This window comes from Macrotis lagotis, chromosome 1 (assembly GCF_037893015.1).
Source record: "Macrotis lagotis isolate mMagLag1 chromosome 1, bilby.v1.9.chrom.fasta, whole genome shotgun sequence".
NCBI lineage: Eukaryota > Metazoa > Chordata > Mammalia > Peramelemorphia > Peramelidae > Macrotis > Macrotis lagotis.
Genome location: NC_133658.1, coordinates 542,870,033 through 542,883,344, shown reverse-complemented (window position 1 = coordinate 542,883,344; position 13,312 = coordinate 542,870,033). Strand labels below are relative to the sequence as shown.

At 37.0% G+C, this 13,312-nt stretch overlaps 1 protein-coding gene across 2 annotated transcripts in view; it reads right to left on the bottom strand.

Moving 5' to 3' along the window:
* Nucleotides 1–601: 601 nt before the first annotated feature.
* MAP3K15 (mitogen-activated protein kinase kinase kinase 15) overlaps nt 602–13,312 on the bottom strand; it is a 142,964-nt gene continuing 130,253 nt past the window's right edge. For both annotated transcript variants that reach the window (XM_074214296.1, XM_074214297.1), the window contains 5 exons: nt 10,054–10,270; nt 5,808–5,920; nt 3,396–3,505; nt 3,243–3,319; nt 602–992 (listed from right to left, as the gene is read on the bottom strand). In XM_074214296.1, the coding sequence (XP_074070397.1) occupies nt 911–992; nt 3,243–3,319; nt 3,396–3,505; nt 5,808–5,920; nt 10,054–10,270 (599 nt within the window). In that variant the 3' untranslated portion in view covers nt 602–910. The remainder of the gene's footprint in view (nt 993–3,242; nt 3,320–3,395; nt 3,506–5,807; nt 5,921–10,053; nt 10,271–13,312) is intronic.

Sequence of the window (13,312 nt, the reverse complement as noted above, 5' to 3'; positions counted from 1 at the left end):
CACACAAAATGCTTAACTAAACCTATTTAAATTTCCTTTTTTAATTAGCATTTTGTTGAAACCCTAACTAAAGCTGATAAGAGGGAGAAAAAATGGTTTTGCCATGCCCAGATTAGTTAGTAGCATCACTGAATGGCATATATTGTAGGGTGTTAGTCTTTAATGCATAATTTACAATAATACAGTGAAAAATTCTGTCAAATGACACATGACTAATTTTATGAGAACATGCATCTACCTTCATTTTTATTTTTTGGAAATATGAAGTATTGAATTTCCATTCCCAGTCACAGTCATGATTGGGAATGAAAAAAAAACAAATTCTTTACCTCTTTTGGTAATCTTGAAAATTAGTATATTTAGTTTTATTTCAGGTATATGGATACATTAAGAAATGTTCCTCTGCCAATTGTTAGTTTTATATTAATAGCTTGTCTTTGGAAAAGTGCAGCACAGCCAATGGTTATTTTATTATAATACCTTTTCCTCTTTTACTCTCCCAGCAACATACATATACATATATATACATATATATATATATATATGTATATATATATACATATATATATATTTCAGTTAGTTACTATTCAAAAAAAATTCATGTCTAAGCTTTCCTTTAGCTGGATGTGACACAATTTTTATTTATTTATACATATATATACACATACATAAGTATATATATATATAGTGTGTATATTTATTTTAGTTTACATAAATGCATTATTACATATACTAAATGAGTCCATTTTTGCAAAATAATTATCTGTTTAAAATTAATTGAATAAACAATTATATAATACTGCATAAAATAGCATTTGTATACATATTTATAGGAATTTTAAAAATGTGGAATGTTTACCTCACCCATTCCCACAGTTTTTGTTTTTGTTGTTTTTTATTGTAATTAAACCTAATCTTTGATTTGTGAGGGTCCACAAGTCTGGTGTCTGTGCTTTGAGATAGTGTTCCAAATTCTGCAGAGAAGACCACCACTATGAAGATTAAAGAAATGTTCCCATTAAGAAGTTATTTTGAAACATGGATAAATACCTATTACTTAGGTCATTCGTAACTTTTGACATGTCAAAAAAAGTCTCAGTTTGTTTTTATAATTGTGTTCTAAAACATGATCCCTAATTTAAACATTAGTTAATGTGTTTACTTATTACAAATGAGCATATAAAGAACACATACTGTAGTAGTGTGGTGCAATAAATTTACTTTGAGTTAACTGAAATATACTTATTTTTAATGACATCAATTTCTGTCCCCATACTAGCCAGTTCCATACTTCCCATGAATAATGGTGGGAATAGTGGAAGATTAGCCAGGAAATTCCTGCTTTTTATTTTAAATAGTTGTTTGAGTCCCTCTGCCTTTTCTCCCCCTATCCTTCAAGAAGAGAGGTGTGTAACTGTTTTATAAAAGGGAATAAGCAAAGATACAAGATTAGGAAAAGCTTTGAATGTCAAACAAGAACTTAACCAGGGAGCCAGTTTGAGTTTGAGTGCAGCAGTGTGGATTCAACTGCTGTTTGGAAGATCTGCTCCATGGCCACAGGGAGATGTGGAGAGGGACTTGAGGTTGGTAGATAATGCTACTGTCTAGGAGCCTGAATCAGGGTGGAGGCTGTGTGAGGATTGAGTTGACAGAAACAAAATTTGGCAACTTGACTGGATAAATGGAGTGAGTTAAAATCCAAGTTGCCTGCAAGGTTGTGAGTTTGAGATGCCTACAGGGCATCCAGTCCAAAAGTCCATTAGGCAGTTAAATGTGGGACTGGGGCACCAGAGACTAGAGCTGTTAGAAAGGATGAGGAAGAGGATTTCAAATAACTGTTCTTCACAGAACCAAAAGAAGATTTGAGTTCCCTGAATCCATGAGTATCCAAAATAGGAATAACTTCTTTTCATCCTAAGAAGTCATAAAACAGTTTGATGAAGCTATCATTTTCATCTCTTTGAGTGGCTCATCTAGAAATTTAGGGTCTTAAAAGAAAAATCCTGGTTCATCACTGAGTGCAAATCTCCTTTAGTGATAGGGCAAGAAAAGGCATTTAAAATAAAAAGCAGGAAAGCTTTTCCTGAGTAATCTTCCACCATTCCCACAACTATACTTGCCTGTGTTTGTACTGTCTCCTGCCTGAAAATGCTTTCCCCCCTTTACCATCACCACCACCTCTTCAAAGCTCCTTCCTTCAAAACTACTTTCCCAGCTCCCTGGTTCCTTGTAAAACCACCTCCTAGCGAGCGACTTGATCTCATATTTATGTACCATGAAATTATCAGTTCCTTGAGGTCAAGGACTATTCTCCAGGACCTGACACACAGTAATTAGTTAATAAATGCTTGTTGATTTTTGTGATATGACACCTACAACTTCAAAATAAATATAATCTTATGTGCAATAGATTTAAAAGATATAATTTATAGGTATATAATTTATATATACATAATTTATATATTTAATATTTATTGAATATTTAGATATTTTAAAGATATAAATATTTATATAGCTTGGGGTTTGTAAAGTACAAAGTAGCCCTGAAAGGTTATTGCTTTATAGACTGGGAAACTGAGACTCTTGGATGTGAATACAGATCTCCCCATCTCCAAGTCTTCTGCTGTGCTTATGGTCTGTGAGCACCATTAGATATCCACATAATACTACTAATTAGGGCACTTCAGAAATATACCATTAACCAGGCTAGCCCAAATTGTGATATGCTGACAGGAAAATACGGTGATAAAGGGGAATCTAGGTTAAAAAATCTATTCCAAGTTTAGGGGGGAAAAAAACCCATTCTAAAATTAAGTACATGCTTTTTTGTCCACCAATGGCTTATAAAATACTACATAAGAATGCCTAGAGAATTAAAGAATTCCATATGGAATTCATTTCTTCCCCTTTAAAAGTGAAACCGGAAGACTGCATTCTGGTAAGCCACACTTCAGTTTAAAATGTAATTGGAAAATATTGAACAAAATAAAAATGGAATTAGGGATTTGACCAACCACCTGGAATGGCCCATGGCTGTTGTTGTTCTGATTGTTCCGAGTCAATATGTGACCAGCAGGATCTTTATATAAGGGATAATGGTTTCTCATTTCTTTTGAGTTTGACATTTATATCTCAACATCCCCACTCTAATTTGTATACACTTGGATCTGTAATTTGTATACAATTCTAGCTTTTCTAGATTAACTCATTTTCTTCCAGCTTTAGTTTGAGGTTGTTCTTACCGAAGTCCAAGATATCGTAAGTCTTCTTTAGTGACGTCATTAAGTATGTCACAAAGTGTGTAACCCTCTTCAACAATCTGAAAGAAAAATCAAATATATGAGAGGGAATTGGCGTCTAAAACTAAGATCTCCATAATTTTGTGGTTATTTTACCTTTCCGATTATATTAGCATCAGCTCCTTGTAGTTTTAACCAGTCTGTGAGCTCACTGTCTGTTCTTTGTGCTTGTGATTCAGGAAGTTGTGTTGGAGTAACCATATTATCTGTGACAGAATTAAAAAAATGAATTTTATATAATGTAACTTGGAACTAATGGAAACCAATTAAAGCTATAGGACTTGGCTATCATAGCTCATCAAATGCCATCATTAAGAGGCATTGTAGTACAATGGAAAGACTTGACCTTGGGAGTCAGAGGACCTGGATTCAAATCCCATTAGTATTGACTCTAGACAAATGCTAGATATTTCTACCCAAGAAGTTTACTTAGGCTGCAGTGTCAACAGCATTCTGCCACAATAAAGTGAAGTCAGAGAAACAGGTAACTGGGGCAGGACAGGTGAAGTTCAGCTCTCGTGGAAAGGAAGGGGTTAGAAAGTACTTTCTGACTTATACAGTACTATGGGAGATGGGGGGGGGGGTGGGAAGGGGGTGGGTGGGAAGGAGAGATACTAAAATGACCGAAAATTCAGAGGACATCAAATCAATGGGATCAAGAGTCCAGACATCTATGAATAAATATTGCAAGACAAAGAAAATTAAATGGACACATAATGAGGCAGAGGATCCCATGGATGCCCAAAGCATGGCAGTTCATATTCCTGGAGAAGATGATTCAACATTAGAATGAGCCCTGGGGTAGATGATTAGATATTTAGTAGGTATTCCAGACTTACCTACTGAAACTAACCAGGCACTGATCCTTTTATTAATCACCAGGAAGCACCAAACACAAATAGGGTACTTTCTTTTGTGACCCCAATCCCAGGCTTCAAACACACATATCCCAGGTTGAGGAATGATTAGGTTCTTTGGTTTGTTTAATTTTGTCCTTGCATCCCCAGCATCTAGCATAGGGTCCTCAGAAATAATGGGCACTTAATGTTTATTGAGTTAAATAGAATAACTGTGATTCCGTGAAGAAGGTTACCACATCTTGATTTTCCCTATTGAAGTTTCAATGTTACAAGGCAGCGTAAGAAATTAAGAATTTGTGGGGAGTTTTGTGAAAGCTACAGATGACAATCCAAAATTTTACAGTAAGGTATTGTAAACATCCCATCAAAGGAAAAAAAAATTCAAACTAATCTGGTTTGAAGGGAGGGCCAAAAAATTCTATGTAGATTTTCTATATCAATGCATATCTGGATAGTGCACTGGTGTTGGAGTCGGGAGTACCTGGGTTCAAATCTGGCCTCAGACACCTAATTACTGAGCCGTGTGGCCTTGGGCAAGCCACTTAACCCCATTGCCTTGAAAAATCTTAAAAAAAAAAACCCCAATGCACATCACCCTGTGAAGTGGAATGCATATAACTAAAGTGTTAAAAGGAAGGCCCCAGGCCCCAAAAGGATCATATATGGATCAATGTGATCAGATTACAAATGCATTTATCTGAGAAGAACTTACAAGGGAACCAGGAGACAGTTCCCAAGCTGTTCAAAGAGAAGTGGGAAGAGAGTGATTATAGTTTCTAGAGGCTTTTGAGTAAAGAGTTAAGGGTTAAAGGAACAGATGTCCAGGTAGCCAGGGACCAAAATCTTGAGTCTGTCACTGCAGATTTGAGCTGATCAAGGCTGGTTTTGTGGTTTCTGGCAGCTTGCAGGCATCTACAAATTTGGCTAAAGCAAAGTATGTCAAGCAGCTCTGGGCTTCAGAATGCCTGATTGGTTGTTGTGTTACCCCAGTGTCCTGCTCCCCTGTAAAGAAGGGAAGTCATTACAAAGTCCATGTTTACAAAAGAGATCAGTGTGAGACAGTATAACTGAGGACTTCTCTAAGAGAAGGGAACAGAACATATGTTTGTAATGGAGGCAAGGGAAGGTTCTCTAAAAACAATGAAGATGGGATGAGTTATAAATATAACAAAAGGACCTTTTGTAGCTAAGGTTGTTGAAAAGAGAATTATTAAGAATGGGGTCCCTGAGTGGACTGATGGGAAAGAGTGACTGAAGAGCTGAAAGGCAGACCTAATCAACTACTTGTGTTTTCTTTTCACTCTTAAGGAAAATAATTAGATAAGAAAGCAAAGGTTGAAAATGGTGAAGAAGTGGCAGGAGAGGACTTGTCTAAAGGGAGTTCAAGTCACCTGACTTCTCCAGATTTTAAAAAAGAGAACAAGGTGCATGTTTCAAACTATAGGCCAATGGACTTAACATTATATTCTTCATGAGATTCAGGGTTGGATTATTAAAACTTTTGAGACTACTTTAAAAAAATGGAAATGATCAAAGGTCCCTACAGCTCTGCCTCCTCTAGCTCTGGGCACTTACAGACTTCCCAGGCATTTCAGATGTGCATCCCTTGGCATACACTGAAATCTCAGCAAATAGAAAATTATCTCACCAGCAGATTTGAACCGTAACTGAAGAAGGTACAGTTCTTGAGTTTTCTGTTCAAGAGTTAGCCGTAGGAAATGCTGGTATTCCCTCTCTTTTTGAACCAAGTGTTCCAGAAGCCTAATAAAAAAACAAAAAAAGTCAAAAGCCAGAAAGAGGAAGAATAACATACTTTTCTTTATATAGAGAACATTAAAGAATGGCCTCCCTGTAATACAGGACAAATTAAGAAGGCAATTGAAATACCTGGATTTAAATCACAACTCTACCACTTACTACATAGACAACTGGACAAATCACTTTTCCCCTTTAGGCCTCAATTTCCTTATCTCAGTGTGATAGGGGAATGGCCGCAGTGTAGAAAAAAGCCATTTTTCTCACTCTAACAAATGGAGCAAAAAGACCTTTCCTAATGCTAAAACTTGGTGAAGCCTGACACATTCAGAAGCTCTTATGAGAAAACCACACATGTCAACGGTACTCAGTAGAATAGATTCAGTGTTCCGAGTTTCAAAATTTTAGACTTTAGGACCACAAGTTCAACTCATACCATGAAGGCTTCCTAACCAAAACATAGGGTCATCCAGTCCACTTAAAGAACTTTTTTTTTAGGTTTTTTTGCAAGGCAAATGGGGTTAAGTGTCTTGCTCAAGGCCATACAGCTAGGTAATTATTAAGTGTCTGAGACCAGATTTGAACCCAGTTACTCCTGACTCCAGGGCCAGTGCTTTATCCACTACGCCACCTAGCCGCCCCTTAAAGAACTTTTAAGGAGTATTTGTCACCCCAGGCATTCCATTTTGAGACATTTCTAAAATTTACCTGGTATCAAAATTAACCTCACAATTTCCACCCAATGCTCCTATTACTCTCTTGCGACCATTAGAACAAGCCTCTTCCACCTACAATCCTTCACAAACTTGAAACATACTAAACATACTAAACATTTCCAACTCATTCAAATGATCCTTTAATGGCAAAGATTCAAAACCTTCCACATTCCTGGTTATGGCTCTCTACATACTCTGTGGCTTCCAGACAAAAATACAATCTACATGTGGTCTTAAGACAAAGGATTGGTATTACCTCATCCTCAGAAGCAACCTAAGATCACATGAGCTTTCCAAGCTGACATATATCACACTGCTAACTCATAACTTCCCCCCACCCCCCCAATCTTTTTCAGACAAATTGCTATATCTCCACCCATTCCACATTTGTAAAGTTGATTTTTATATTTGTGCCCAAGACTAAAACTTTACATTTATCACTACTTCATCTTATTCCAATCAGCCCAATGCACTAATCTGTCCTTTTCTGTCATTCTGACTTCAGGGCACTGAATGAGTTGAAACTGAGTTAAAGTCCAGCCTCAGACATTTACTAGCAGTGTGACCTTAGGCAAATCGCTTAACCCTGATTGCCTCACATTCAAGGTCATCTCCAGTCTTCTGATCCATATCTGGCCACTGGACACAGATGAATGGAGGAAAGAGTGAGGCTGATAACAGCACAACAACCCCCTTACTCAATGCATGCCATGGCTTCATCTTTCAGAGGGAATGAAGGATGATAATGTTACAACTTGTCCCTCTCAACTTTATGTCATCTGCAGATCTGATAAGCTTAAGATGCTTTTTATCCAAGTCTTTGATAAAAGTGTTCAGTAGCCCAAGACCCAACACATATACCTGGGACATTCCACTGGGGACCTTCTGCCAAACTGATGAATGGTACTCTAAATGCCTTTCTCATTGGGTCTATATCAGATATAACTAGACTTGGAATCAGAAAAACGTGAATTCACATTCCACCTTGGACACTAACTGTGATTTTCAAACCAATGAAATCTAAAATGCTTGATGTCTTAGCAAAAGATCCCAGAACCATAGATCAGAAACTGGAAAGAAGTTCAAAAGGCTATAATCTAACTTTTTCATTTTACAAATGAAATAAGTGAGTCCCAGAGAGTGAAAATGACTTTTCCAGTCACATAGTGAGTGGCAGAGATAGGATCTGCATGCAGTTTCTTTAACCTGGGGTGACAGTAGGTTTCTACTCCTTAAGAGCTCTTTAAGCCGAGATGAGATGTTATTGTGATGGCAATAACTATGAAAGTAGGCAGGCTTGGCACAAAGTTCCTGCTAAACTAACTATAGCAACATCTGCATTGGGACCAATGTCTGTGAGCCCGGCTGCACTTACTAAGCATTTCTTATGCCAAAGGATACAAAGGAAATGACGACATCCTTAAATCTGTCACCAAGTTCCTAAGAGGTCTTCAGCAAAACAATCCTCTCTTCCTGCTTTGCCATCTATAGAAGGAAGATGACTTTTGCTGTTTCATCTTTGTTCCTTCTTACACAAAGAGTAGCTAGGTGGCATAGCGGACAGAACATCTGATCTGGAGTTAGGAAGACCTGAGTTGAAATTTCGCCTTAGACACTTATTAGCTATATGACCCTGAGCAAGCCACTTTAATCCTGTTTGCCTCAATTTTCCTCATCTGTCAGATGAGCTGAAGAAGGAAACAGCTAATTCCAATATCTTTGCCAAAAAAATCCAATAAGAGTTGGACAAAGCTGAAATGACTGAAACAATAACATTAATATGGGACTATCTGACAATAAAAATCTGTAGAATTCCCACCTTGATGACTCCAAAACACTTACAAACTCTGCTTAAGGCCTTCTTTTTATTTTTATTTTTTCAATATTATTTTTTTGTAAAATGTTCTCCTCAACTTTCCTTCCCCCTCCTTAAGATAGCAAAGTAGGGGCAGCTAGGTGGCGTAGTGGATAAAGCACTGGCCCTGGAGTCAGCAGGACCTGGGTTCAAATTCGGTCTCAAACACTTAATAATTACCTAGCTGTGTGGCCTTGAGCAAGCCACTTAACCCCGTTTACCTTGCAAAAAAAAAAACCCTAAAAAAAAAGATAGCAAAGTAATCTAATCAGGTTATATATGCTCAATCATGTTATACATATTTCCATTTAAGTCACACTATGAAAGAATCAGAATAAAAGGGAAAAACCACAAGAAAGAAAAACAACAAATTTTTTAAAAAGTGAAAATAGTGTGCTTTGATCTGCATTCAGACTCCTTAATTCTTTTTCTGGATGTGGATGGCATTTTCCATCACAAGTCTTTTAAAATTGTCTTAGATTACTGTGAGAAAAACCACTGTATAATCTTTTCCTGGTTCTGCTTATGTTACTTAGCGAGAGTTCATGTATGTCTTTCCAGGTTTTTCTGAAGTCTGTTCAGGTCTTTTTTTTTTTAAATTGTAGGAAGAGAGTATAATGGGTATTTGGATGAATCCAAGAAATTCAGGAAATTTTGAATTCCTAATTTCAGCAATGCACCATGCTAGGCACCAAGGATACAAAGACATGACAAAAGTCCCATTTTCAAGGACTTTATAAACCAATGATGAGAGAGATTGTGGTGATAATGCTTAAAGAGCTAAATTTGGAGCCAGAAAGATCTAGGTTCAAACACTGTTGACACAGTGAACTCTGGGCAAGTCATGTAACCTTTCCCTGCCCTAGACAACTCTTAACAGGAGTTCTTAACCTATGTTTTTGGACCACTGACAACCCCCTTAGCAATCCAATGAAACCTATGACCTCTTTTTGGAAAAATGTTTTAAATGCATAAAGTAAAATGCATAGGATTACCAAGAAAACCAATGCTGCCAAAAAACAGCTATCAAAATATTTTATAAAACAAATTCATGGGCCCCAGACTAAGAATCCCTACTCTAAGACTATACATTGCAAATCTATATTGGTAGATAAGATCGTAATTCCAGAGGGAATCAATTGTCTTGTGAAGAAAACAAGTTGGTTAAGTAACTTGTGTAAAACAATATAGAAAGGAAGCAGCAAAAGTGAGATTGGACCTCCTTCAAGAGGATCTGAATCTCTCTTGCAAGACACAATGGATGAGTCTCTGAAAAGGTCCTCTGACCACAGAGCCAAGTGCTCTTTCAAGGGATTGTACTCCAATTTCTTAAAATAATGAAATCACTGTCCTTGTCTGTCTTTTAAAAAAATATCCCTTTAATTTCCCAATGTCTCTTCACTTCCACTGTCAGATACCCTCCGAAAAAAAACCCAATTCAGCCATGATGTTTCACCTCTGTCAACTATGTAATCTATTATGTCCATGATGGTTCAGGAAATCCTCCCCATGGGGCCATGGCAGCATCTTCCCTTTGGTTCCTCCTGGTCACCTGTAACACTCATTACCTGTTGGTTTCTTGTCTAAGTTTGCTCAGCTGAAGGTTAAGCTTGTGATGGTGTTGGGATTCCAGGGTTACTACAGAGCCAGCCCTGCTCACTCCAGAAGCTACAATGGGTTCTTCATTTCCATTTGAATCTCCTGGCTGGTAATCCTCTTCTACTTCATCTGTATCCTTGTCTACTCCTTCCATTTCAGAGGCTGGCTCAAAGTGTGCTCGAAGTTCTGGCCAGAGCAAGGGAAAAAAAAAGGCCTACGTGATGCTTGGCAGGAAATGTGAACGAGGCAAGAGATGTCTGCTGCTGGAGTAACAGTGGGGTGATAGAGCCATGGACTCAGAAGATCTGGGTTCAAATCCTACATCATACATGAGATGTGGCTGTCATTTAATTTTGTTTTTTTGGTTTTTACAAGGCGATGGGGTTAAGTAACTTACCCAAGGTCACACAGCTAAGTAATTATATTAAGTATTGGAGGCTGGATTTGAACTTAGGTCTTCCTGACTCCAGGACCAGTACCCTCTCCATTCTGCCACCTAGCTGCCCTCTAAGTCATTTAATCTTTCTAAACCTCAGTTTCTTTATGTGTAAAATGGGAATAATAATAATGATAAAAAAATAATAGTACATACCTTATGAGGTTGTTGTGAGCTTCCAATAACATAGCACTTTTTCATACCTTAATGTATAGCATACGTGAGAGTTGTTATTGTCCTCATTATCATTTTCATTATCATATTGGATACTGAGACTTTCTGAATCTGGCCCCCTTCCACATTATAAACTAAAGCATAGATCAATTAGCCTAAAGGAAATGAGGGGCACAAGTACATATGACAAATATCCTTCAGGACCTAAAGGATGATTTTGTTAGCATGAGGACTCCTCTACCAGCACAAGGGGCAACCCGTCCCATGTCTTAAGGTAGATGCTTCCTGTGACAACCTGTCACTTTGAAGCCAATTTAGCAATAACACCACCACCACCACCCCTCCCAAATCTTAACTGACAAAATAGATACAGATCATCAGAAGGCCAAAATCTGAAAGTTTGCCAGATTGGTAGATTTAACAACCTAAAAGTCACTTTCAAGACACAAGTCATTGGAATAGCCCCTTAGTAAAGGTATGCCCTTTATATTATAATTAAAGAAAGGGAATGATTGAACCAAATATAACTTAATTATTCACACTAGCATGGGGGAGGGGAGCACAATGGTTGTGATAATGTAGAACAGCATTAATTTGTTACATGAATGATAGTGACTGAATTTTTTGGATTCCCATTGGAAAGCATATTCAAGGAAATCATGAAACCTCAAATAATAAAAAGACTTTCAGGACCTGGAAGAATTTTCTAACGCGTTGATTTAAGTGATCAACCCATTAGAAAACACTTCCACAACCTGATTCCCAAAACTTTCCTTTCCTCCACACACCATGCTAGGTAGCTCTCAGTCTGACAGGAAAAGCCAAGAGAAGCCAAGTTTTCTGTTAAGTCTAACATATATTCTTTGGGGAAGATATTAAGGTGTATGGGTTTGAAAAAGTAATAGCTTATGAGTTCTTATTGAGCTATTTGCTTGCATTCAAAGTAGGAGTAAAAAGGGGACTTATTTGCCATGTAGTTGGAAAAATAAGCTCATTAATAAGAAAAAAGGGGATTTAGTGTGGCTTTAGCAAAGAATGTGAACTAAACAGAGGAGAGGTGATAATTTTGATCAAAGAATTTCTTCCTACGCCTATCACCACAAATTAATGAAACTGATTTAAAAAGTTCTAATTTAGGCGCTTCTCTCAAAAAAACATTTCAAAAGTAGACACTTCAAGGGTGGCTAGGTGGCATAGTGGATAAAGCACTGGCCCTGGAGTCAGGAGGACCTGGGTTCAAATCCTGTCTCAGACACTTAATAATTACCTAGCTGTGTGGCCTGTGGGCAAGCCACTTAACCTCATTTGCCTTGCAAAAACCTAAAAAAAAAAGAAAAAAGGAGATGCTTCAGAGAAAAATTCTGAGAAGAGATTCATATAAGGATCATTATGTGTGAGAATACAAAGACAAGGTTCATTTTGTCCATATTAGGAATCACTAAGGATTCTTGACCAATCTTGATGAAACACACTTTCCTCCTTACAATAGAGGTATGGGACAGTGCTGCATACACCATCATATACCATCATTTTGTCAATTGTTATTAATTATCAACTTTATTTTTTTTAACTGTGGATAGTAGGTATTTTTTGGCAGCACATATATACATATATATATATATATATATATATGTCTTTATTTTCTTTATTTTTTCCTTTTTAATTTTCTTTTTTCTTTTTTTTTTAGGTTTTTGCAAGGCAAATAGTGTTAAGTGACTTGCCCAAGGTCACACAGGTAGTTAATATTAAGTGTCTGATTCCGGATTTGAACTCAGGTCCTCCTGACTCCAGGGCCAGTGCTCTATCCACCGCACTACCTAGCCACCCCGCTTTTTAATTTTATTAATATTTTATTTGTTTTCCAATTATATGCAATAGTAGTTTCTACCTATCATTTTTTGTAAGGTTTTGAATTTTACAATTCCCCCCACCAGAAGACAATCTCATAATCTTTCTATTGTTTCCATGTTATCCATTGATTGAAATTGAATGTATCAACTTTACAAAGGAGAGTTCAGTTGTGGAAGAGATTTATCAGAAAGTGAGTTTGGTTTAAAAACAAAAGTCATTACTAAACATTCAAAAACAACAGCCAGCATTTCCTGAATCATTTAGATCCAAAAGAGATTTCTTAGAGGTCATCTAATGCAACCTCCTTCCATTAAAGATGAATACAGTGAGGCCCAAGCCGAGAAACTGATGTGAACAAAGACAAACAGTTTAAAAAAAAAAACAGAATTGGAAATCAAACCCAGCTCTCTTTTCCTGCTTTCCACAATGATCAATAAAAAAAAGCATTTGGGAGAAACAACAGGTTATGATTCCTGACTTTCATTTCTCTAACTATAAAATTGAGGGTGTTTATACTTAGTTCTCCTTTTCCTAGTCAGTCAAAAATTTATTAAGTAGGTGTTTATTAAGTTACCTTCTATGTGCTAGTTATTGTGCTAAATGATAAGGGTACAAAGAAAAGCAAAAAAACAATCCCTGCTCTCAAGGAATTCACAGTGTGAGACACCATGTAAAAAACTATATACACCTTATATTCAGTATAAATTGGAGATAATCGACAGAGGAAAGACAGAATTAAGAGAGATCAGGAAATGAAAGCTTCATGT